The sequence below is a fragment of the Tenrec ecaudatus genome, chromosome 11 (assembly GCF_050624435.1).
Source record: "Tenrec ecaudatus isolate mTenEca1 chromosome 11, mTenEca1.hap1, whole genome shotgun sequence".
NCBI lineage: Eukaryota > Metazoa > Chordata > Mammalia > Afrosoricida > Tenrecidae > Tenrec > Tenrec ecaudatus.
Window position 1 is genome coordinate 7,274,530 of NC_134540.1, and position 23,602 is coordinate 7,298,131.

The 23,602-nt window shown below is 49.7% G+C and overlaps 1 protein-coding gene across 2 annotated transcripts in view; it reads right to left on the reverse strand.

Moving 5' to 3' along the window:
- Positions 1–23,602, reverse strand: part of LOC142461636 (phospholipid-transporting ATPase IB) — a 481,622-nt gene that overhangs the window by 140,928 nt on the left and 317,092 nt on the right. For both annotated transcript variants that reach the window (XM_075563588.1, XM_075563587.1), the window contains 2 exons: positions 17,476–17,598; positions 15,238–15,316 (listed from right to left, as the gene is read on the reverse strand). In XM_075563588.1, coding sequence (XP_075419703.1) covers positions 15,238–15,316; positions 17,476–17,598 — 202 coding nt within the window. The remainder of the gene's footprint in view (positions 1–15,237; positions 15,317–17,475; positions 17,599–23,602) is intronic.

Genomic DNA, 23,602 nt, shown 5'->3' on the forward strand with positions numbered 1-23,602 from the left:
AAAAGCTGGCCTCCATTTTCCAGCATGTTCAAAATCCTACCATTCCTCTCGGGAGGAGTCCTCCCCAGTAATTCAGCGGGGGCCCTGGTGGTGCAGCGGGTGAAAGTGATGAGCTGCGACCTGAAAGGCCAGTGGTTTGAACCCACCAGCCGCTCCACGGGCGAAAGAGGGGCCATCTTCCAGGAAGATTGACAGCTTTGCAAACTCTTGGGAGAAATTCTACTGAGAACTGACTTGCGAGCACTCGGTTTGGGTTTGGGGCCCGGCTTGGTTGGTTCTTTTTCTCTCAGTCAGATTCTGAAAATCTGAATGGAAGCTTTCTGACTGGGGGCGCAACATTAAAGACCAAGGTGAGTAGTTGGCTTCTCCTGATCATGCGTTCGATCCTGATCATATGTCCATAGCATGTGAGGTGAGGTCCTGCCATCCTCATTTTTCAGGGGCAATCTGCTATACTTCTCCCAAGTGATTTGTTTATTCTTCTGCAGTCCATGGGATACTCAATATTCCTAACCAGCAACACAATGGAAAGACATGGATTCTTCTCCGATGTCCCTTATATCACATGCGTATGAGTTTATTGGAGCGATCATGGCCTGGTTCAGGCACACCCTAGTTCTTAAAATGTCACCATTGCCGCTTGGCATTTAAAGAACCCGTTTGCAGCCTATTATAACCCAGAAGACTCTAGTGGGCACTTATACTGTCACGTGGGGGTGGATCCCCTATGGATTGAAAACCTACCCAATGGCAACAACGACAAGAGAAGCGCGTGGAACACAGGTACGGGCACTGTTGAATAGTAAACCGCATGAGGTGGGGTGGGGCCCAGAGGATGGTGGAAGGTATCATGCTGATATGGTTCAAATAAACTAAATGGACTCACTGTTAGAGAGTCAATTTCGACTCATCAGTTGAGGTCAAACCATCGAAGGCTCACCGTGTCCCTAAGAAGGATCCTTCACAAAACACAAATAAACAATCTGACCTGCCCTGAACTTTGTTTTCCCATCTTCAATTGTACTGTGTGGGGTGCTTCTGGGCAGAGAGCCACCAGCAGCACACAGGGGCTTATGTAAAAGAACATCAGGGAGGTTGGAAGAGTCACCTCCCCCTTGCACCAGACCTGCTGGTGTTGGACTGTACGGCCTGGGTTGAGTCAGCCTCTGCAGATGAAGGATGGAGAGCACCCTCAGAGGACAATGAACGGAGAGAGGAGGACATGATGTGCCCCACAGGCCAACACCAGAGGGTAAGACAACTGCAGCTCAGGGCCTACGAGCAACATCCATCCTTGTACTCTGCTGGATGAAACAGAGCACTCCCATGCAGACTAGGTCTGACTGTGCTCAATGGTGATGTCGAAGTGAACCTTATGGTGGTATTACTTCTGTGTAGCCCTCGGGTGGACTCCCACTCATCGTGACCTCATGGATACCCGGAGGAAATGTTGCCAGGCCTGGACTGCGTCCAGCACTGGACCGTGTTCTGATGTGGTCCCTCGGGTTTTCATTGGGTGAATTCTGAACTGTTGCTGAGTCTTTCTTCCTAGTCTGTCTTAGTTTGGGAGCTCTGCTGAAAGCTACCACCTGGGTGACCCTGCTGACCTTTGACAGACTTTGCAGCATCATAATAGCTGCACGGCCACCAGCCACCTCAGTGTGACCAGCTGATAGGCAGACGGCAGAGGGTACTGATGGCGCTTACTACCCTGTTCCCCCCAAAATAAGACAGGGTCTTATATGAATTTTTGCTCCCAAAGATGTGGTAGGTCTTATTTTCAGGGGATGTCTTATTTTTCCATGACGAAGCATATGGTACACTTTTATCGTTTTATTAAGAGGCCGGCTGCACTGCGGCCAACAGTGAGCTGCGTGGCAGTGCCCGCCACTACGGTCCAGGGTTACGGTAGTTTTGGGAGGCCTTATTTCTGAGGAGGTCTTATTTTTGGGGGTGCCTTATATTTCAGCAAAAGGCAAAACTGTAAATAGTTCTTATTTTGGGGGGATGTCTTACTTTCTGGGAAACACGGTATATGGGGCTGGTCAATGTGCCACAGACTGTGATAAGAATGAATAAAGCTATCTCGGAAAACAAACAAACAAACAAACAAACATACAGCCAGAATGCTCCTTGGAAGCAGGGATAGAAACTCCATTTCATGGACCTAGGGTATGTTCTCTGGAGGGACCAGTCCCTGGAGGACAGCAGGCTTGGTAAATTACAGGGTCAGCAAAAACAGGGGAAGATAGCCAACATATGGACCTTCAGCCCTTTACAGCGACACGGAGATGGAAACGCCGTCTTTGGAGCCAGTACGTTCTCTCAGAGGTCGATGCAGCCGGTACGGCTTCAACAGTGACTGAGTCTGTTCTTCCAGATGTACACCGGAAACGATTTGCACACTATTTAGATCCAAGAGGCTACGTGAATGCAGAGTTAACCCAGGGAGGTTTCGAAGTACACTCCCTAACAGAGACCACTGTGAACAACTGGGACAAAACCACGAGTCCTGCCCGCCCCCACCTTAGCATGCCAAAAAATAGTCTTCACAAAAAATTGTGGGAGACGTCCCCAGTTATCAGAAAAGTACGTCTCGTTTTCTAAACAGACCAAAAGGGATCCAGGAACCGGTTCCGGAAGAGGCTAGGCTGGTGACATTTTTACAAATACGCCATTCTAATGAGATGCTCACCATTGGTCTGCCCGGCTCACCCATCATCACCCAGCCAAAACCCAAAACGCATTCAGAAACGGCTCTGAGTACAAAGCAAACATCGGGGGATGGGAAGTTAGCGTGCACGAGTATACAGCCAGAGGGAGGGCTCCGTACCTGGGGAAACAGGTGGGCGCGTCGAGGTAGGGTATATGGTTTTAATTGCGTACGAGTCTCTGGGACACCTGGCTTGAACAAGTGAGGGGCTATCTCGCTTGAGCTGAGGCTGCTGGGAGGAAAGGCAGCGATGGCGTCCATTCTCCACCACCAAGAAGCTTGCCAAAGATTCTGGTTAGAAGCAGATGTAAGGTTTCTCTGCCCTTCCCTAGTTCACCTTCAAGCCCCTTCCACCAGCCCTAACTCAGGACAGCCCCAATTCCAGAATATTAACCCCCACCCCCACCTCACCCTCTATTTCTCTTCATATTTCAGAGGTTCACGGGGGGGGGGGTTACACAGCCAACTTGCTACTCTAAATTCACGTCAAGAGCGAAGATGCTGTCCAAGTGTCGGATAACAAGTTTGAGGACTTCCCCTGTTCGCATGTGGGGGACTATCTGTAACTGTGATCGAAACTATTCATTCTGCTTCCAACGCTGCCTATTAATGAAGGGGGCAAAAAGGTTGTGTTTTTTAATTTTAACTTTTTCTATTTCAAGAGAGATATAAAGACGGCAAAAAAACTTTATGAGCGAGAGAGAGGGTTTACACAAGTGTTAGTGATTATAGCTACATTCATAACAAGCGCTGGGTTCCGCTCCTGTTATTTAAGCTCTCTGCTTAACTGGTTCCTCTCCGTGGACGTGTCTGCTGGATAAAGCAGAAAATTCTTTCTCTTTCTGCGCTTTTGTTGGCTGAAAACTGGAAGTCAAATCAGCGGAGGGTCAAGTTGGCTGTCAATGGCAAATAGGCACCTCGTGTGGCTTCAGACTGGTTCCTTACTCCCGAAAACGAGGCTAAATGACCCTTCCCAGGTCTTGGTACTGAGATGGTGACCTGCATGGTAAGGACTAGTGTGACTCCAGTCCCCGGAGGTTGACTATTGATCTGGTCCTCACACACTCACTTCTCTACTTGTCACCAGCCACTCTCAATGCACTCCCCTCTCTCTCTCTCTCTCTCTCTGTCTGATGCTAGCCACCCAGAGCTAAGCTGGAACTTGCAAGTTCAGAGGACACTGTCCTTCGGTCTGTGACCCCCAAGTTGGAAGGACCAGGGTTTACACAACAGGCCAGTTTTCTGACCTGCTAGTCATCTGGAGCTGGCTACCCACTACACCTTGCCTTTGGGATGCCATTCTTGCCCACTGGATGCGCAAGAGGGACCGAGTCACCTTTCTCATTCTCAGTGTCCTCTGGGCGGGCAGCCTTCTCCTTCCTCTCTTCCTCTTCAGCTGTCAAGCGCAGGACAGGATGAACTGGGGGACCGGTCACACAGTGGAGCTTCACGGCAGTGAAATGAACGACATGCGCGAGAAAGACACCTGCACAGGCTAAGCTCTTGCATCTCTGGGCAACACAGCTCCATTCTAAATTCCGGGTCTAAGTTCGAAAGGTGTGAGAGGGGGGGTTTGTTGTGCCACTCTGGCCAATAGGAACGCGTGGGATTTATCAGGCCACAGTTTGATTGGAGGGCAAAGAGATAAATGGCTCTACAATGCCCCCCCCCCCTTTCTCTCTGGGGATCAGAGCATGTGCTGCTGCTGTAGCTCGTTCTCTGCCTCAGCCTGTGAGCTATACTACCTGTGGGTCAGGCCAACCCATGGACTGTGTCACTAAAGCTTGAGGCTCCTTTGCAATCTGCTTTGCCACGCTGCTGGTTCGTACGTCGCTTGAGCTAGAAGCTGGTGGATTCCGCTGCCTTGCATTGCTTGCCTTTGATATCCCATCCGGGACTGCTTCACTAAGCTCCCAAGCGACTGACTGTTGCTGACCCACCCTGCTGTCTGCCGCCTGCAGGAAGACTCTGCTTGCCTCGCCCCAGGGAGGACTCTGCTGTCCACTTCCTTGACCTTGGACCTGGCAGCCCACATGAGTTGAAGGATTTCCAGTATATTTCTTGTTCCATGGAAGTAAGTTGAACTGAACCCTTTGTACTGTTGTGTAGACTAACTAGCTGTCATATTCCTTCTTGCTGTATAAACCTATCCATATATATATATATATATATATATATATATATATATATATATATATATATATATATATATATATATATATATATGTAATCCTCAGTGTCCTGGTTTCATTTCTCTAGAGAACCCTGCCTGACACAAAGGGCGACATTTGGCACCCGTGCATGATATGGCATTATACCAATTGCAACTTTTTGAAATCATGCGCGTGATGTCAAGAAACAAACAAGCAAACTCCAGTGTCCGCGGAGTCAGTTCCAGTTTGTGGCCACCCCAGGCAGGGGTTCAACCTCTGAGTCACTGGCCATCGACTGCAGGCCTTGTTTTTCCTGAAGCACTGCCAGATGGTCTGCAAACAATGACCCTTTGCAATGAGTCGTCCAAGGCGTCACCACGCACATCACCTACCAGTGTGCCCTGTCCAAACCAAACTCACTGCCATCGAGACGACGCCGACTCTAGTGACCGTATAGGACAGAGGAGGACTGTCCCGGCGAGTTTCTGAGACTGACTCTGTACGGGAGTAGAAAGCCCCACTGCCTTTCTCCAAGGAGCACACGGTGAACTGCTGACTCTGCAGTTAGCAGCCCCGTGGGTAACCACTAGGCCCGGGCTCCCCGTGAGAGCTGCAGGCTCTGACACCGACACACAGACGTGTGTAGCTGATTGAAAATGATAAACCTTCCCAGCCCCGTTCTGTGCTTCCCCTGGGTGCTGCAGGATGCACGAGGCAGGCCGTGATAGGATTTGGAAAAAAACCAAACTCTGAAACCAACCCAAGCAGGAAGCAAGCAAACAAAACTCTTGCGACCGTGTTTTCGGAACTCCCCAAGGGGTGGGCTGGTAGGTTTTCTCAAGGAACACAGAACGGTGCTGGGGCACCAAGACGTTTTTACAAGGTTGCAAACTGAGTTGGGGAGAGAACTAACAGTGAGTAACGCTGTCCCGAGGGATCCCCGTGCTCATGTCTGGAAGACAGCCAAGACTGGCCAGTCAGAGTGTTGTTGAGAAATCTGACCCTACCCACCCCACAGCCACCCTGATCTTGTCCCTTCAGACTCTGCTGTTTCCCAAACTCAAGGACATTTCAAAGGAGGGTGAGCCAGGTCCCTTGAAGGCGCTCAAACGGCAGGCAGTTCTGACGTGGTGTCCATCGAAGACCACACCATTCTTGGGGCAAAGTTTAGAAGCGGCCAAGCCACCTTCGGAAGACAGGTGACACTTGGAAACAGGAGCGTCCCATGTTGATACTCTTGCTTTAAACAAGATGTCTATGGCTTTGTAACAAAGTGTTTTGACTGAGGATGGCATAAATTCTTTTGGAATCTATTGCTCTCATGCCACGCTGCCCCCTTCTACTCTACTTAGCTCACGTCTATCTTTCAAGTAGCCCATGGGTGGCATCCCATTGCTCCCCAAAAGGCTGGCGAGTCAGGTCCACCCAGAGGTATCTAGGCTTGGGGATCTGCTGCTGACACATCACCCCCTGGAAATCCCGACGCAGACACACACAGAGTCCCTCCAAGTCAGGCTGACACCATAGAATCTGGTAAAGGAGACCCCCTTGACCTTCAACTTTATTTCCACGTTCTCTGGGAAACATTACACATGTTGCAGTTAGCTCCGTTTAGTGGAACGCCCTGCCTTTCTCCCAAGGAGCACCAGGTAGCTCTGAACTGCTGACTCTGCAGTTAGCAACCCATTGAGTAACTCCTATGCTACCAGGGCTCCACGCGAGCTCTACAAGCTTTTATTAAAAAGAGACCCTGAAATTCAGACAGTACATTTTATCTTCACCTTCCTCCTATCTGTGGCTCATCCAGGATCAGCCATAATTCCCACCCCAGCCAGCCTTCACTAGATGATGTGTGCACGTCCCGGGTGGGGGTGGGGGGTGGGGGGGTGGCAGAGGACTTGGCTATTACATGCACTCTGTGACGCCCACACTTGGGCTTAGCCTGGCATACAGATTCCATGCCTTTATTTCTCTTGTTTGTTTCTGCGAGGTCTCGAGGATCTGGGGATGCATTGATTTTATTTGGCATCGCTACAGAAAACCTTCAGGCGTTTAAAGAAAGAACGAGGCTGAAATGCCACGAATATGGCTCTAACCACAGCGATGCCACATTATGCTCGTCCTTCCTTCCTCCCTCGCTCCCTCCCTTCCTCCCTCCCTCCCTTCCTCCCTCCCTCCCTCCCTTCCTTCCTCCCTTCCTTCCTTCCTCCCTCCCTTCCTCCCTTCCTCCCTCCCTCCCCCTCTTTTTTCCTTCCTCGAAGTTTTCCCCCCAAATGTATCGTTTTCTTTGGTCTTTGCCTTGTCTGGCCGGTTAGAGTGGCAGGGGCTGGTGTTCTATTCCGATATGGAAATTGAAGCACAGAAAGATGGAGAATAAACCACAGGAGAGAGCCCAAGTCCTCTGAGAGTCAATTCAGGGAACCTTTGTTGTTGTTGTTGTTGCTGCTGCTGCTGTTAGTTTTGAGTAAGCTCTCTTTCGTTCATGAATTGAGTGGAGGTTTCCGGCGCAGACGGATTTCCCACTCCATCACTCAGACACCTTTCGCTTCATGTCACTGAAGGCCATCGCCACAGGGTCACATTACTCACCCCACGCCTTCCCCGTGTCTCCCATCTCCATCCCTTCTTCCTTCTCGCCCCTTCTTGACTTCTGGCGTCTGTCTGTGGGCAAGTGCTGCCCTTGGGATGTTTTTTTATTTTTCACTGAAGTTGTCAAGGATTTTATTTTACTCAGATCCACCGCAGCAGTTGAGGAATCAAGTACATATCGCTTTAAGCAAAAGCAAAGATGTCATTTTGAGGACTAGGATGTGCTTGACCCACGCCATGGGGTTTCCAACGGGCTCCTGTGCATCTGAGAGCTGGGTGATGCCCTTTTGCTCTTCAATTTTCGGGAGAGCGTACCTCCCTGGTATTACTGCTCACCATAGAGCTCTCTTCATTGTTCGACTGAAAACTGAGCCATGGGGGCGAGGGCTAAACCAGAGGGGAGACTAAGGGCCACCGTCTTGGAAATTCTACCAGCCCTTCTGATTAATTCTCTTTTATGATTTGGGATTTTGTTCCACATTTTATTTTATTTTTTTCACACCTTATCCAGGACCCTCTATGGCGATAACATTTTGGTCAGTGGTAGCCGGCACCATCTGGTTCTTCTGGGTTCGGTTTGATTTTCCTCTCCAATGAGGGAGTTACCCCTTCTTCCCCTCCCCGCAGTACTTGAATAATTGAGCACAAGGAATTACAATTTCCATGTACATGCTCTGGATCTTTAAGGTAGAATTGGGGTCATGTAGCCCACATGGAAGCAGCACACTAACCTGTGTGATCATGAGGTGTCGATGGGATCAGGTATCAGGCAACAGAACCAAAACCAAAAATCATATCTATGTGAATAAAGGGGCTGGTGGAATGGAGACCCAAAGCCCATCTGGAGAAAATTTGACATCCCCTTCCAGAAGGGTCACAAGGAATAGACTTACAAGTAAAAGCTGGAAACACAGGGAATCCAGGACAGATAAACTCTGTAGGACCAGTAATGAGAGTAGCTATACCAGGAGGGGAATGGGAAGATGAGAGAAGGGGGGAACATATCACAATGATTGGCATATAACTCCCTCCCAGGGACAGACTGCAGAAAAGTAGATGAGGGAGACAGCAGTTGATGTAAGATATGAAAATAATTTATAATTTACCAAGGGTTCATGAGGGAAGGAGGATGGGGAAGCGGGGTATGCGGAGCTGATACTAAGGGCTGAAGTAGAAAGGAAATGTTTTGAAAATGATGATGGCAACATATGTACAAAAGTGCTTGACACAATGGATGGATGGATGGATTGTCTTAAGAACTGTTAGAGACCCCAATAAAACAAAAACAACAACAAAAAAGGAAATGACAATTTCAGAGAACACTAGGCAGCTTTCCAAAATCTAGTTTAAAGTAAAAGAATGCACATTATCAAAATGCACACGATGGAAAACAACTGTATTTAAAGCCACAGAATAAGGGTCATAAGTAATTTTTATAAGTAATTTTAAAGCGACCCAACAATGCCATGGGAAGAGCACAGGAATGGTTATGTCAGTGTCTAAAATAAGTGCGATTTTCCACAGGACTTTTTAAAGAGAAATATTTATGTAGATGGAAAAGGGGAGTCTGGTGGTGTTGTGAGCTATGAGTTGGGCCATTACCTGCAAGCTCAGTAGTCTGAAACCGCCAGTCATTCTGCAGAAGATAAAAAGAGGTTCTCTGTCCCCTTACAGCTCTGTAAGGGCAGTTCTGCAGTGTCTACTTGTGTTGTCAGGGGTCAGAAACGCTGTTTAGATTTGAAAGCGTACTACAACCTTTGCCCCAGAATTAGAGAGACCCTGCTCCTTCATCCCTGCCGGTGCAACAAGAACCACACACTGTGTTTTACCCTTATAAAGAGGGTAAGCATGGTGTTCAGGATGTGAACTAGGGCGAATGACCAAGGAAAAAGCTATAGACAGGCGCTTTCCCTTCGGGGCTGCTCTCTATCCCATTGGCACCTCCTGCACTTCATCCAGAGACTTCAGAACATTGTTCCCGTTGACAGGAAAAGAGGGTCACTCGGCTTATGCCAATTGGCCCATTGCGTCTCCAGGGGGTTGGCTCACACATGCGGACTGGAGACACCAACTTGGGTGCAGCCTCTTCAAAGGCGAGAGCCCTGGCCTCCACCTACACCTCACCCCAGCGGGGGGGGGGGGGCGGAGCTGCAGGCAAACCATGGGAGGACGTTTTGGGCGGCAGCAGTTGGCAGAAATCAGAGCCACTGGTTGCTTGAGTGGAAAAAAACCCCAAACGTTAGTTTTTTGAAACTTGAAATGAATCATCCCAAACTCCAACAGCGGAAGAATGCTCTGAAAGTTCTCTCCAGACCACGCTGCAATAAGCAAAGCAAAGTTCTTGGAAGCACTCTAGTGCAAGGAACGACGTGCCCACACCTTTTCCAAAATATTTATTTCCGAAAATGATATTGCCCAACGTTCCTGGCCCGGGCGTATGGACCATGGATGGGGGAAAGAGAATTTCCAAGGAAAATGCATGATGCTTTGTGGCAAAATTCGCACAGGGTCGGAAGACAGAATGTCACTGTTCTGGGGACCCTAGCCTTGGGTCAAGCTACACTACCAGCTAACCTGGAGGAGCCCGTGCACAGAGGCAGGGATCTGAGACACAGTACCAGGCAGCGCTAGGGGATGGGTCTGAAGGTGTTCTGTTAGATCACAGTTCCCATGCTCTTAAAGTGCTTTCCTTTGTCCCGATCTTTCATTATGGTCACCAAAATGAGGGTGGAAGGGGAAAGGGAGGCTACTGACATTTCCTATCAACAACCTGAAGTGCTCAACACAATCTGACCAAGATCATCAAGCAGCATCCAGACCCCACTGAGAGCCATGCCCTTGTTCTCGTGCCTCCGGGAAGGGGTACTTTGCTCTGTGGCCTCCCAGGAATGAACTTCCTCCTTCATGCTCCATACCTTCCTTGGCTACCTGTTCCATCCCTTACTCCTCTTTCCAGAATGTTCCCATTCCTTGGAGAAAATGCTTTCTTCCCTGGCTCACTAACTGTGTGAGGTTGGGTTGTCTGAAGAAACCAATCTAGTGGCGCTTCATCTGTATATAAGAAACAGCTTGATGTCAACCGTAATCTTATAAAAAAGAAGGTATCCAGCGCAGTCCAACACAAGTCCAAGTGCTCGTCCAGAAGCCCCTCTTCGGACTCCCATAGGCACGTGCTGGTGACACAGAATGGGGAGCAGGAAGATCGCAGGCTGGTGAGGGCAGAGTCCCATGGATTCAAGTTTGATGGGCATGTAGCAGGGCGCCAACAGCTCTCAGCATGGGCAGCCCACATGGGGCCACCCCTGGAGGCAGGTAGAGTCCCAACAGGCAGGAAGGCAGACAGAGCACGCAGTTCCTAAGGTCTCCCACTCTTTTACTAAAAGGCTTAGGATATCCAGAAGGCGTCATCCGGCTCCAACTTGACTGACAGGTTTGGCTCCGCCCCTAACCAGGAGTGTCGAGTTGACATAATCCCTAATGACCACACCAGACCAGCCTGCTCCCCGCTTTTGTGAGCTGCAACCACACTCTTCAGGACTTCCATGCCGATGCCCAATTATTCCTGTGATTAAAACCCACTGCTATCAGACGGATTCTGGCTCATAGCAACTTCACAGGGCAAAGCAGAACTTCCCAGGGGGTCTCCAAGACTGCCATCCTGATGGAAGCACTCTGACGCACTTTTCTCCCAAGGAGAGGGTGATGGGTACCAACTACCCGCCTTTTGGATACAGTGGAGTGCTTTAGCCACTTGGCCTTCAAGGCTGACTTGACTATTTCTTCCCCCAAGCAGCCTTGTCTCATCACAGGTGAAAGGCGGTGTTCTCAGCCCTCTGAGAGGGGACAGCACTTTATTTTATTTCAGGCCTTTCTTGTTCTTATCACTGCTTTTTCCTTGGAGGGCGCCATGTGCAGATCTCATCACCCGCCCCAGTCTGCAGACGCTTTGAAGGTTAGGCGCACAGTTGTTCACTGGCTTATTAACATCAGAATCCACCACGGGGTCCTGGCCAGAAAAATGATGAATGTGAATAGGGTTAATGAACAGCGATGGAATCATTTTAGATTTGCATACTCATTAGACCAGAGGTTCTCAACCAGTGGGTCGAGACCCCTTTGGGGGTCAACAACCCTTTCATATAGGTCGCCCGATTCATAACAGTAGCAAAATGAATAGTTATGAAGTAGCAACGACAATAATTTTCTGGTTGGGTGAGTCACCACAACATGAGGAACTGCATTAGGAAGGTCGCATCAGACTAAGTGGAGGAAGTTAATGAATTAGAGCTAATGAGTTAGAACACCGATGGCGTCCTGTTTGTCTGTGCTAAGTACAGGGATAGTGGAGATTTTCTTCCCCTTAAACAACATCACTCAGTAGGTTTTTGTCATAAAGGAAGACCTTTGTCCTCAAGGTTTAAGCAATGTAATAAAACAATTAAATTGTTGGCAGTTATAATAAAAACTGGAAAATCCAAATCCAAAGGAGGGAATGGATCAGAGTTTAAATTGTGAACACCTGGTTTACAGAAGGCTGTGGCTGACAGCGGAAGCCCAACACCCATTTGCGGGGTCTGCACATGGCTTCTGCCTCCGGTGAACCCCCAGTGACCACACTGGAGGGGTGTGATAGCCTTACTGTCAGACAGAGAGCACTGTGCAATCGACGGGGGCAGACGTAGTTACTTTAAAATGAAATAGCTTCTCATTTGGTCTCCCTTTGGACCTATTTGAAAGTTACTTCAATTTGTAATAGATACATGTATATTTGCTTTTTTTCATTGAAGTTCTGTTTTGTCAAGTCATTATGGTTGGGATTTTTGTGGGTTTTTTTGTTTATTTGCTTCCTGTTTGTGATGTGTATAATTTTTTTGGTATATGAAGTCGGTTTGAATTGTGAGCACAGGCTCTGGAGGAAGGTCCTCTCTTCTTTCAATGTCTGTGGGCCCAGCATTCCTTGGGGGCTCTCCATGAGGGTTGTCATCGGCCTACCCCCGGGTCTAGGAGGGTCAGAGCGCAAGGACCTCAGGTCCTAAAGATGTGCCTGCCGTTGGTCCTTCTCTCTTGGTTGCAGTCAAGTATTTCTTTGTTTTTTAAAAATTTTATTGGAGGCTCTTAGAGCTCTTATAACAATCCATACATCAACTGTATCAAGTATATGTTGCCATCATTATTTTCTGGACATTTACTTTCTATTTGAACCTTTGGTATCAGCTCCTCTTTCTCCCCTCTCTTCCTCCCTCCCACCCTTGTGACCCCTTGATAAATTATAAATTATTATTATTTTCATTAGCTTACACTGACCACAGTCTCCCTTTTTGTTGTTCGTCCTCCTGCAGGGGTGGGTGATGGGTGGGGACGGGTGTGGTTTTGTGAAGATCATCGCAATTGGTTCCCAGTTCCTCCCTGTCTCTCTCCACATTCCTCCTACCCTCCTGGTATCCATACTCCCATTCCTGTTCCTGGATTCCATGTGTCCTGAGCTCTTATCTCTTATCTGTACCTGTGCACGTGCTCCAGTCTAGCCCTCAGAGAAAGGCAGGCCTGGGGTCATGGTAGTGGGGGGTGAGGAAGCCTCAAGGAACCAGAGGAATATTGTGTGTTTCTTTGGTGCTATGCTGAGCTCAGGTTGACTCATCCCTTCCTGTGACCCTTCTGTGAAGGGATGTCTCATTGTCCACAGGCTGGGGTCTTAAAGGTTTGAAGTTCAACAAGCAGCCATGTAGCAGAGAAGCAACAAGCCCACGTGGAAGAAGCGCACCAGCGTGTGCGGTCGGGATGGGGTAACAGGCATCAGGAGACTGCGGTCAGGTCTCTAGCTCTGCTGGCTTCTCCACTCTCCTTCGTCTCTCAGAGGATACTGAGACTCAGATGCAGCCTCGGCCTGCAGGCTCGTGAATGCACTCCCTTGGGTCCTGCCTCGTGACCGTTGTAGAGGTGAGGGCTTACAGCATCCAGGATGCTCACGTCCGCACAAATTGAAGGAGGATTCCAGACGTCTTGTGAATCACGTGCTAGCCAAGGGGACTCATGAATAGGCGTCCGAAGTCTGTGGCGAGTGGGAATGATTTTTTCCCCATGAACGTTCTGCAGTCCCTCGCGATTTGGAGGTGGGGGCACAATTCAGTACATCACGCGTGGGGACCCACTTCAGAAAGAAGAGCCACTCGAGAGCCTCCGGAGTACTGCTCTACTCTGCAGGCAGGGAGGCGCTATGAGTCAGAGCCAACTCTCCGGCAACTGTCGGGAGGCCGCCTCTTCTTAAACTTACTAGGCGGGTGTTTGGGTTTCCACATAGGATCCGGCAAGCCATAGCCTTCCATCATAGACTGGGAGTGACCAACTCAGAACGCATGATCATGACTCTAGGATCAGAAATCCCCTGGATTGCTGGATCGACCAGTGGGGGCCACCTTGGTTCCTTTGGAAGCAGACAGTGGATGTCCCCTTGTAAAATTTCTGGCCAGCATTTCCAAGGCAACCGCCATGGCTGGAGCGGAAGGAGTTATCTCATGGTCAGACTTAGAGCCAGTAAAAGTTAGCCTCTATCGTCTCCTACATATGACAGGCTGGGTCCAGGTGCACCTTGCGCACCTCCCCAATCACTGTCACGTCTGGCACCAGGTATGTGCTCTGGCTTCTAGAACAAAGTCACATTCCCTAAGCTGCTACATGTAAAACCATCTTGAATTCAACAGAACCCGCCACGAGGAAAGCTGAATCACCGGCCAGCTTGGGCACTGCCCAGGTGAACAATTCCCCTGGAAGGTCGTTTGGGGTCTAGGGCTTGGGGCAGACAGCTTCATATTTTAATGGAGCAACTAAGGGAGCGTGGAAGGAGAAGGCGGCCTGATGAGATCGAACGAAAAGGTGAGCCTCGATCTTCAATGGGAAGTGGACACATTTTCGCTAACTTCCAGCATCTCCTTGGTTCAAGAACACCAGTGAGAGGGACTCGCTTCTGGTTGAAGCACAAAGGGATCAGACACAAGCTTGGAAAGATTCTATTCTTTCGACAACAGGGGTCTGGCCCAGTCCACACTTGGCACAGATTTCCCCAGGGGACTTATTAGTTGTTGAGAGGGAAGAAAGAGCGACAGTCTGGTGATAAGTTCCCGTTTCGGAGGCTCAAGAAACGGCTCTAAGAGGCAGGGTTTGGGATGTGTTCTGAAGGGTGGATACACCCGACCATCATTCCCACCCATCCTCTCCTCGCTCCAGAGGAAACACCTAAGTCCCAGCGGAGGGGTGGTCTTCGAACGATCGCATGGAAGGGTCTAGCTCCAGGTGAAGTCACTGCAGTAAGGGAACGAGCTACAGGCTCTGAGCATCTCTCCGGGAGTTTTGACAGATGTCCTAGGAAAGTTTGACAGATTCTCAAGCTAGGTATGTGAGGCTCGGGAAATACAAGCGCAAAGTACTCAAAGGAAATTTCAGACCCACACACCGGAGGCCCGGGCATCTCGTTACAGCCTGGAGCTGCGGGTCCCCTGGCTCAAACATTTCTTGAAAAATAAAGTCAGAATCCTAAGTATTTTGCTCCTTGGTCAGCCATAAAGAAGTGGCTCCTCACGGACAGAATTGACGAGAGCTGCGGGCTAGAGGCCAGGGACTAACTGTCATTGAGATTCGAGGTCCCCCACCCCACCCCTGGCTCTGAAGTTTGTTCTCGGGATCCCTAGCTCTGTAGCACCAGAAACAGAAAACTGAACCCACTGACCCCCGGGAGACCCGAAAGCTGACCGGGCAGACTGTTGACAGTTAAAATCATGAGGCCGTTACCGTGCTCCATCGCTTTCATGGGAAACCAGAAGAGGATGAGGGAGTGGACCAAGGCGTTGATACAGTGACCCCAAAAGACCTACGGGAAAACAAACCAGGAGTCAGCCGCGGCCCGTGACGTTTGACCTCCACACAACTCCCCACAAGCCCTTCATTGTGAAGACGCCGGCAGGGTGCTGCTCACCCCACCCGCCGCCCCCCAAAAGGCGCTTATTATTCTTGGAGTTTATTGTTTCTTTTCCCACTTACAAATGGCTGGCCCATCTCCAGATCGTATTAACAAGGACCTAACTTTATATATATATATATATATATATATATAATATACACACACACACTTCCTCGGAGACAAGCACACCATCTGTCCCCAGTTGGAACGTGAGTTCGGAACATGGGCCCTTTCTGGAAGCCTGGAAAGTATCTGACACGCACATTCTTCTAGAACGTTCTCATGCTCGGATGTGACTGGAGTCCCTTCCGCTTCTCTGGTGTTGACGAAAAGATCATGCCCATTGGAGGGTTCCCTTTGTTGGAATGCTTAGGAGGTCAAAAGGAAAAGGAACCCCATGTTTAAAGTGAAGGTCATGCCAGGATCTCATAGGTGCGTTTCCATCGTCCTTTCGACCGTGGAGAAGACAGAATTATTCGAGTCGGATGAAACGGAAAAGAAAAATCTACTCGCTGGCCTGGGACCTGTCCTATGGTCTGATGCTAAGCAGTGGGAGGAGGCAACCGGAAGTAGTGAGAAACGATTCAGAGAAGGAGAGCCTCCTTCACACACAATGTTCTTTCTTCCCCATCCTTCCCTGGCTTCTGAACAACAGCAATCTCTCTGAGACAGGGGCCTGCACAAAGGTCTCAGGTCGCTTCCAACTCCGCAGCCTTTGACAGCAGTCTGTTCTCTACTGTGGCTTTCTGCCTCCTGTGGCCTTGACTTCAGACTACAGAAAACAGTGGGTGCAGAGAGTCAAGAGCCCACGGGCCGTGCGTTGCCGCTGGCAAGAACCGTCGTAACAAGGCATGGCCAATGAATCGCCCATGCCTCGTCGGGTGTGGAGGACGGCAGGACAGCAGGACCGCTGGGGTTTTAGTGGTGTGGTTATCACACTTTCCCAAGAATAAACCCAGCAGTGCTGAGCAGTGCCCGACTCTCAGACAAAGCTTTCAGGGGACTGAAGGGCGAGGTCCCCCTGTCATCTTTACCAAAGCCCCAGGAGCTGCCCAAGCACATTGGGAGTCCTGGGATTTGAACTGAACTAAGTCACTGAACCGTTCCGATCCTGCCTTGCACCCCAAACCAGGACAAACACATGCCAGGTCGGGTGTGTGTCTCATGCGCCCTCTGTCCATCATGCACACAGTCCATGTGCTTTGGCTGGTGGCCCTCAAGCTTCTTCTACTCGGTGCAGTGGCCAGCCGACTAGAGGCCAGGTACTCTTTATCGTTAAAGATTAAGAAATCCATTTAACCCCTAAGCCAGTTCCTGCTGTGTCACCTCAGGGGATTATCAACACAGGTTTCCCTTGTTGGTCTAGATCAGGGGTGTCAAACTGACGGCCCGCGGGGCGCATGCAGCCCCCTGGGTAATTTTTTGTGGCCCACGATGCTCTGAAATAAAATGTCACGAGAGAATGGTGTGTACGGTATTGCTTCGATCTCCCCTAAGTGCTATTTTCTTCATAACTATTTTTTTTTCTATTTTCATCCTGAGCCGCAGTCAGCCGACCCCTGGTCTAGTTGATTTATCTTTTCTGATTCTGTAGCCTGAAGAAAAATGTCCATGTCTGCCTGGGTCCCTGTGTTGACAACTGATTTGAATCTTTGTCACAAGAACGCTTTGCCTGTGGATGAAGAGCCACCCACCCACCTGTGGCTGGGGGGCTCGGTGGGGCTCACAGGGCTTTGGGAAAGTGGGAAGGGCCTCCCCTGAGGGGTGATCTCTCAGGAAGTGGGGTCATGGAGGTGGCTGCCCACGTCAATCCCAGAGGAAGCTGCGGAGACAAGGAAAGGTGTCGACAAACTCCAGTTGAGAGAAACTTCACATTCAACTGGGCCACCTCCTTCCCAGGCTGGCTTCTCTGGTTCAATGACTTTGCTCTATCAACTGGGGAGGGCTATATTTTCTCATTGCTTTTCAATAATTTCTTTTTTCTTGGAAGCTTCGGCTCTCTCCCGGTCAAATGCCTAGGGCTAGAAGACGAGGCTTAGGGGACACCTGGGTGGCACAGTTGTATTTACCTTGGTGTTGAAGCCTTCGGCATTCTGGGTAATTTTGTAGAGCTGTGGAAACCTGAGCATGCTCTCTTGAGTACAAGATCTCTCGAAGATTCCCAGAGTGAAGGGTGGCAGGGCCGTGAAAATCTACACAGAGAACAATGACCCATTAGAAGATTTTTATTCCCCCTTTTCCTTCTTCATTCACACAGAGTGAGTGTTTCAGTTCTATGGAATGATGACTTCATTTCTAAGTCAAGCCCCAACCCGAGACTCCATGATTCACAATTCTCCAGACACCCTCCAAACAAACAAAAGAAATAAAAGGCTGTTTCGATCCCTAACCAGCATCAAATGAATGCCCTGAACGCAGAGTACGAGTATAATAGAGACCCGCTTGGTTGCCAAATCTTGCCAGATGAACCGCTATCTCCCTGGGTGGAACCACTGGTGATTTAGTGTGTCTCCCGAGACGGCGTCCTGCTTCCCACCAGCTCCGCGAGGCGCGGGCTTGCCCGGCCCAGATGGATGCCACACAGCAAGTTCACGGAGGCCAGGGCATTTCATCCACTTAGTCACTCCGGGGCATTTGCCGAGGAGAAATTCTGGGGCAGATACTATGATCAGAACCCAAAATGTAGAGATTCGAAGGAGGCAGGAAGAGGGAGATGGAGGGAAAGAAATAAGGAAGCGGAAAGGGGGAAGGAAGGACAGTCTTTCAGCTCTAGGAACTCAGTCCACTGCAGAAGTGAGGGAGGGTCGTGAGTCTTGCATGTGACTGTATCTAGTGGTCTATCAAGTCTCTAGGGAACGTTGGTGGCATGGTGGTTACACATTGGGCTGCAATCCCCAAAGTCACCAGTTCAAAGACACCAGCCACCCCGAGGGAGAAAGACGAAGTTTTCTACTCCAGGAAACAGTTACAGTCCCAGAAACTCAGGGGCAGTTCTGCCCTGTCTGACAGGCTCAATGTGAATTGGTGTCAACTCGATGGCAGTGAGTTTGGTTTGGGTCAGGTTATCAATGGGGAAGGAAATGGAGAAGGAGAAGGGAGATTCAAGGAAGGATTCTTGGCCCACAGAACAGCAGACTGACCCACAAGGTTGTGCACCCTTGAGTCTGGCACGATGACCCAAGATGTGGGTGACAGAGGCAAAGGAATCAGCCCCCTGTGTGGAGACCCCAACAGTCTCAGGCGTGAATGGATGTGGGGGTGTGGAAGACAACTCGAACACTCCACAGCACACAGGGCGGCTAGCTGAGGGCACCGGGGAGGCTAGGCTGGAGACCAGACCACGGCAGCTCCAGGTGAACAAGGAATTCTTGAGGCAGAAGAAGCCTGCCTTCTAGACTTTCCCTTTGACCTCTACTCTAGCGAGGGAGCCCTGGTTCTGCAGTGGGTTGAGCGCTGGGCTGCTTAACCGAAAGGTGGATGGTCTGATGCAGGTGTCCACACAGCGGGAGACGATGTGGCAGTCAGCTTCCATGCACATTACAGCCGAGGCAACCCTAGGCAGCAGCCTGATTCTGTTCTCTCGGGCTGTGGGGAGGGAAAATCCACTCAGGAGCAGGAGGAATGCGGCTCGGCCACTCTGTGTTTGAGAGGGCTGACACCAGATGCTAAAGAAGGGGTTTGTGGCATTTCAATACGGGGTACCCTGTGACCCCCCCTTCGTTCTCTTTGGTTCTGGAGATGGTTCACCAAGATGATGTGCAAACCCAAACCCACGGCCATTGAGTCTATTTTGATGCACCAAGACCTTGTGGTGGGCCAAATTCTTACCCGGCAACCTACTGAGTTCTCCAGTCCATGGGGATTGGCCGCCTGGTTCAGGAGAGGGCTCTGAACGGGCAACTCCAGCCGGTGATTTGCAGACGGAGGCAATGAGCCAGAGAAAGAAGGCTGTCAGGGAGAAGCCCTTGCAGGGTGGTGAGTAAGACCCATAAAACACTCAGCCAGAGGCGGATTGGAAAGCCGCCATGGAGTTCAAGGCCTTCCAGAACTTTCCAGGAGATAAACATGCAGAGCTGGGGCCACAGTGGTTATGCCCACTTCCCTTACAACAGTGGAAATAAGTGAGCCGGGGAGTGACTGAAGGAAGGGGCATCTAAGGAGATCAGCTCGCCGCCCTATGACCGACCCTCGTCTTCAGAATCCCCCATAACGCACACGGGCGGTGTCATGGACTCTGTTCCCACTGCCATCTCTACTTTCTATCCTCCGGGTTTGACGTAGCCACTTCAACATCTCCCCGACAGGAGGCTAATCATCAGTTGCCTATGGGCAGCTTTAGACTCCTGGAACCCCAGGTGGGTCAGAGTAGACTTGTGCTCCACGGGATTTCAAGCAAAACTCCACAACTCACCGTGACCCTACAGAACAGGGTAGAAGTGGCCCTGCAGATTTCTCATCTAAATCCACGTCGCAGCAGACAGCCCTGTCTTTCTCCCATGGAGTGGCTGGTGGGTTTGAACTGGTCCTCTGTGGTTGGCCGCTCGATGCGTAGCCCACTGTGCCATCAGGGTCTTAAGAGTTAGGGTTTTGGGAAGTAGCTCCCCAGGTCTTCCATCCTAGGTGTCTCTGGGTGGACTTAAACCTCCAATCTTTCCGTTAGTTGACTGTGTTAACTGTGTACACCACTCAGGGATCCCCAGACCTAGCATGCATGCCCTATCCTAGTCTCATCTTGTCGATAGCATTGTGATGGCACTGTGTGCTAGACATTGGGCCCGAACCTTGAGGTGGGCAGTTCAAAGCCGGCAGGCAAGCTGAGGAAGAAAAACGAGGCTGTCTGCTCCTCTAAAGATGTATCCTATCAATTTGATAGTCTTGGAAACCCATTATAGAATCTGTGTGAGTTGGGATCTACTCGGTGGCAGTGGGTTTGGGTTTTAGGGCATACCACATGTAAATGTGTAGACTTGGGGGATTCGTGCTTTGCTTTCCAAGTGGAGGGTGCTGTACGCATTTTTCTTCATCAGTTATCTCACAAAACAATACATCGTGGTGATCCCACCCCATCTGTGGGGCTTGGCACTAATAGTCTTCTTCAGCCTTGCATAATAATTCATGGGAGGGACATGCACAACTTTTCCACCATGAGTCAATGGTAGGCTTTCATTCCGTCCCCCAGTCTTGGACACCACAAAATTACACTCTATTGAAACATATGTGCTTGTTCTTTTGTTTTTATAGGCGTAGGACTGCTGGGTAAAAGGAGAAGAGGTTCCGCCTGGCCGCTATCGACCTTGACTCACCTGGCAGGCAGGAAGGCAGTGACCGTCTTCTCTGCTTGGACGTCGCACTGCTGCTGCTCGGTGCCACCGAGTCCCTTCTGACTCACAGCGACTTCGTGCACAGCAGAACGAAACACCGCCCGGTCCTGTGCCTTCCTCACAATCATTCCTGTGCTTGAGCCTGTGGTGCAGCCACTGTGCCGATCCATCTCACTGAGGAACGCCCTCTGTTTCCCTGCCCCTCCACTGTGCGAAGCACAAAGCCCTTCCCCAGAGGCTGGTCTCTCCTGGCACCACGTCCCAAGTTTGTAAGACAAGTCTCGCTATCCTTGGCTCGAAGGAGCGCTCGGGCCGGACTTCTTCCAAGACAGATGAGTTTGTCCTCTTAGCAGTCCATGGAGCTTTCAATATTCTTCTCCAGCGCCACAATCCAAATGCATCGATTCTTACTCAACGTCCAGCTGTCACATGCACACAAGACAAACGACAACACCATGGCTTGGGTCAGCACCCCTCTGTCTTCCAAATTACATTTTATTACTGTCCAAAGGAACAATCATTAGGGTCCAGTCTGGGAGAAAAATACTAGAGCCACGATACCTGAACTTTAACTCATCTCTAGTTCCCTAACTACCATGGAGTTAGGGCATCTTTTCCATTTGTAGGCCATTGGTGGATTTGAAGTTCTGCAAAAGTGTATGCAGGTCCCGTGCCCATTTCTCTCTTCCTAGCTTCTCCTCTTTGCTAAGAGTTCTCTCTGTAAAATAGAGATCAACTTGGTCTTCATGTTACAAAGCCGCCTCCGAATGCACCCTTTGTCTCCTGGCTTTCTCTCTGGCTTCCTTTGCCATCTGAACGCTTGGGGATTTGACGCAGTCGAGGAGGATGGTTTTGGAGCGTCTGCCTGTGGTTAAGAACGTCTCCTTTCCCTGGAACTTACCATGGCATTTTCCAGAAGGTTCTTGGAGGGTCCCTCTGGTTTTGTTTTTCACAGTCAGTCTCTAATACATCTGGAATTTATTTTGGTAGACCGTATGCGATAGGAAGCCAGTTTTACTTTCTTCCAGATGGAGAGCCAATTGGGAGTGCACAATTAATTAATAAAAACGGTTTCCACAAGATGGAAATGCTTTCTTTGGCAGTTTGACTTCTCATGCAGGCTGCGATCTGGTTCTAGAGTCTCAGGCTCATTTGTCAAGTTCTGTGCCAAGACCGTATGATTGGATGGTGGGAGGGGCTTTGCAGTATGGTCAAGGAGCTCTGACAGCACAGTGGTTAAAAAGTCAGGCACTAACTGAAAGGTTGGTGGTTCGAACCCGCAGTCCACTCCCCAGGAGAAAGATGTACTAGTCTGCTTCCGTAAATATGTACCGTCTTGTTCAGTTCTCCTGTGTCCTTCGGGCTTGCTGTGAGTTGGAAGCAAGTGGATGTCAGCAGGCACGTGTTTTATTTCTCTTTTAATAGGACAGTCTGATGTTAATGAAAATAAGTCTATCTTTAGGGTCGTCCTTCTGTGAATGTTTCTTGCATTTATACTGTCAGACATGGGGTCATTCCTTGTATACCTTAACAGTACCTGACCCAACCCCTCCCCTCCACAAAAACGAAATCACCGGTTGAGATCCTATTCGGAACCAGTTGAACTCACTTCAGGAGAAGCAACTTGTTTGCGATGCTTAGTCTTGTCGTAGGAGAGACGATGCCTCCCTTGGGTTCATTGTTGTTTGCATCTGTCAGTGATGAGATGTTAGGTTGTTTTCAAGGGAACCCCAAACCAAACCCACTGCCATCATATCGATCTGGACTCACAGCACCCTCGATCGATCGATGACGGAGTAGAGCTGACCCGCTGGGTTTCCAAGGCTGCCGTCTTGAGAGAAGCGGACTGTCGCATCTTTGAGCCGAGGAGTGGCGGGTGGCTTTGGACCACCCGTCACCAACCTTTTGGTGAGGCTGGCGAGCGCTTCATCACTGCGCCATTATGCCCCCCCCTCACCCCGTTTTAATGTCAGTACTGTGAAAAATCACTCCGAAGTAACACATCGTTTTCACAGGTCATTAATGCTAAGATAGAAAAAAAAAGATACTGATCTTTATATATTTATCCTGCCTCTGCTCACCTTGAAAATCCCCTTATAAACAGAGCAGTTCTTTATGAATATATTTTGGGGCTTTTGAGATACACAGTCATATGAGGACATGTGCATACCTACACTCTTATGAGCATGTTTGTACAAGCACATAGTTTCCATTTTTTCCAAAATTTATTTAATTTTCTTGTCAGTTGCTAAACATTCCCAAACAATGTTGAATTATACAGTGGTGGCAGGCTTCCTTGACTAATTTCTTATTGCCAATGAAATCGGTTTAGAATTTTACTATTTATAGTAAGAAGGTTACTTTTTTTTTTTTTTTTTTAAGAAAACAGCATCCCAGCTCCATGGACGTCTTTTGAAATTTCTCTTTCGTTTGGGGTTTTATTTCGGGAATGACGACTGAACTGCACCCTACGTTTGGGCAGCACCCGCCGAGAGGCCCTATTGTTCTTCTTCATCCATTGATGGAGGGACCCAAGAGCACTGTCTTGCTGTCGAAGCCCCCCTTCTTAAGAAGGCGCCCTGGCGGTGCAGTGCTACGTACTCAGCTTCCAAAGGAAACCCGGTGCCTGCTGCTCAGGAGCGAGACGCGGCAGTCTGTGTGGACGCAGGCTCCTGGGAAGCTCTGCATGCATGAGCTGAACTGGACTGGCACTGGCCATTCTGAATCGGACCGTCAGATGGCTGACGACACTGGGCACGGGTTATCAAGAGGAATGGTGTCGCTTTCGTCATCGAAAAGGACATTTCGTGATCTACCTCGATGTCCAGTGAGGTCTGTGATAGGATTATATCCAATCAGTACAACTATTAATCAG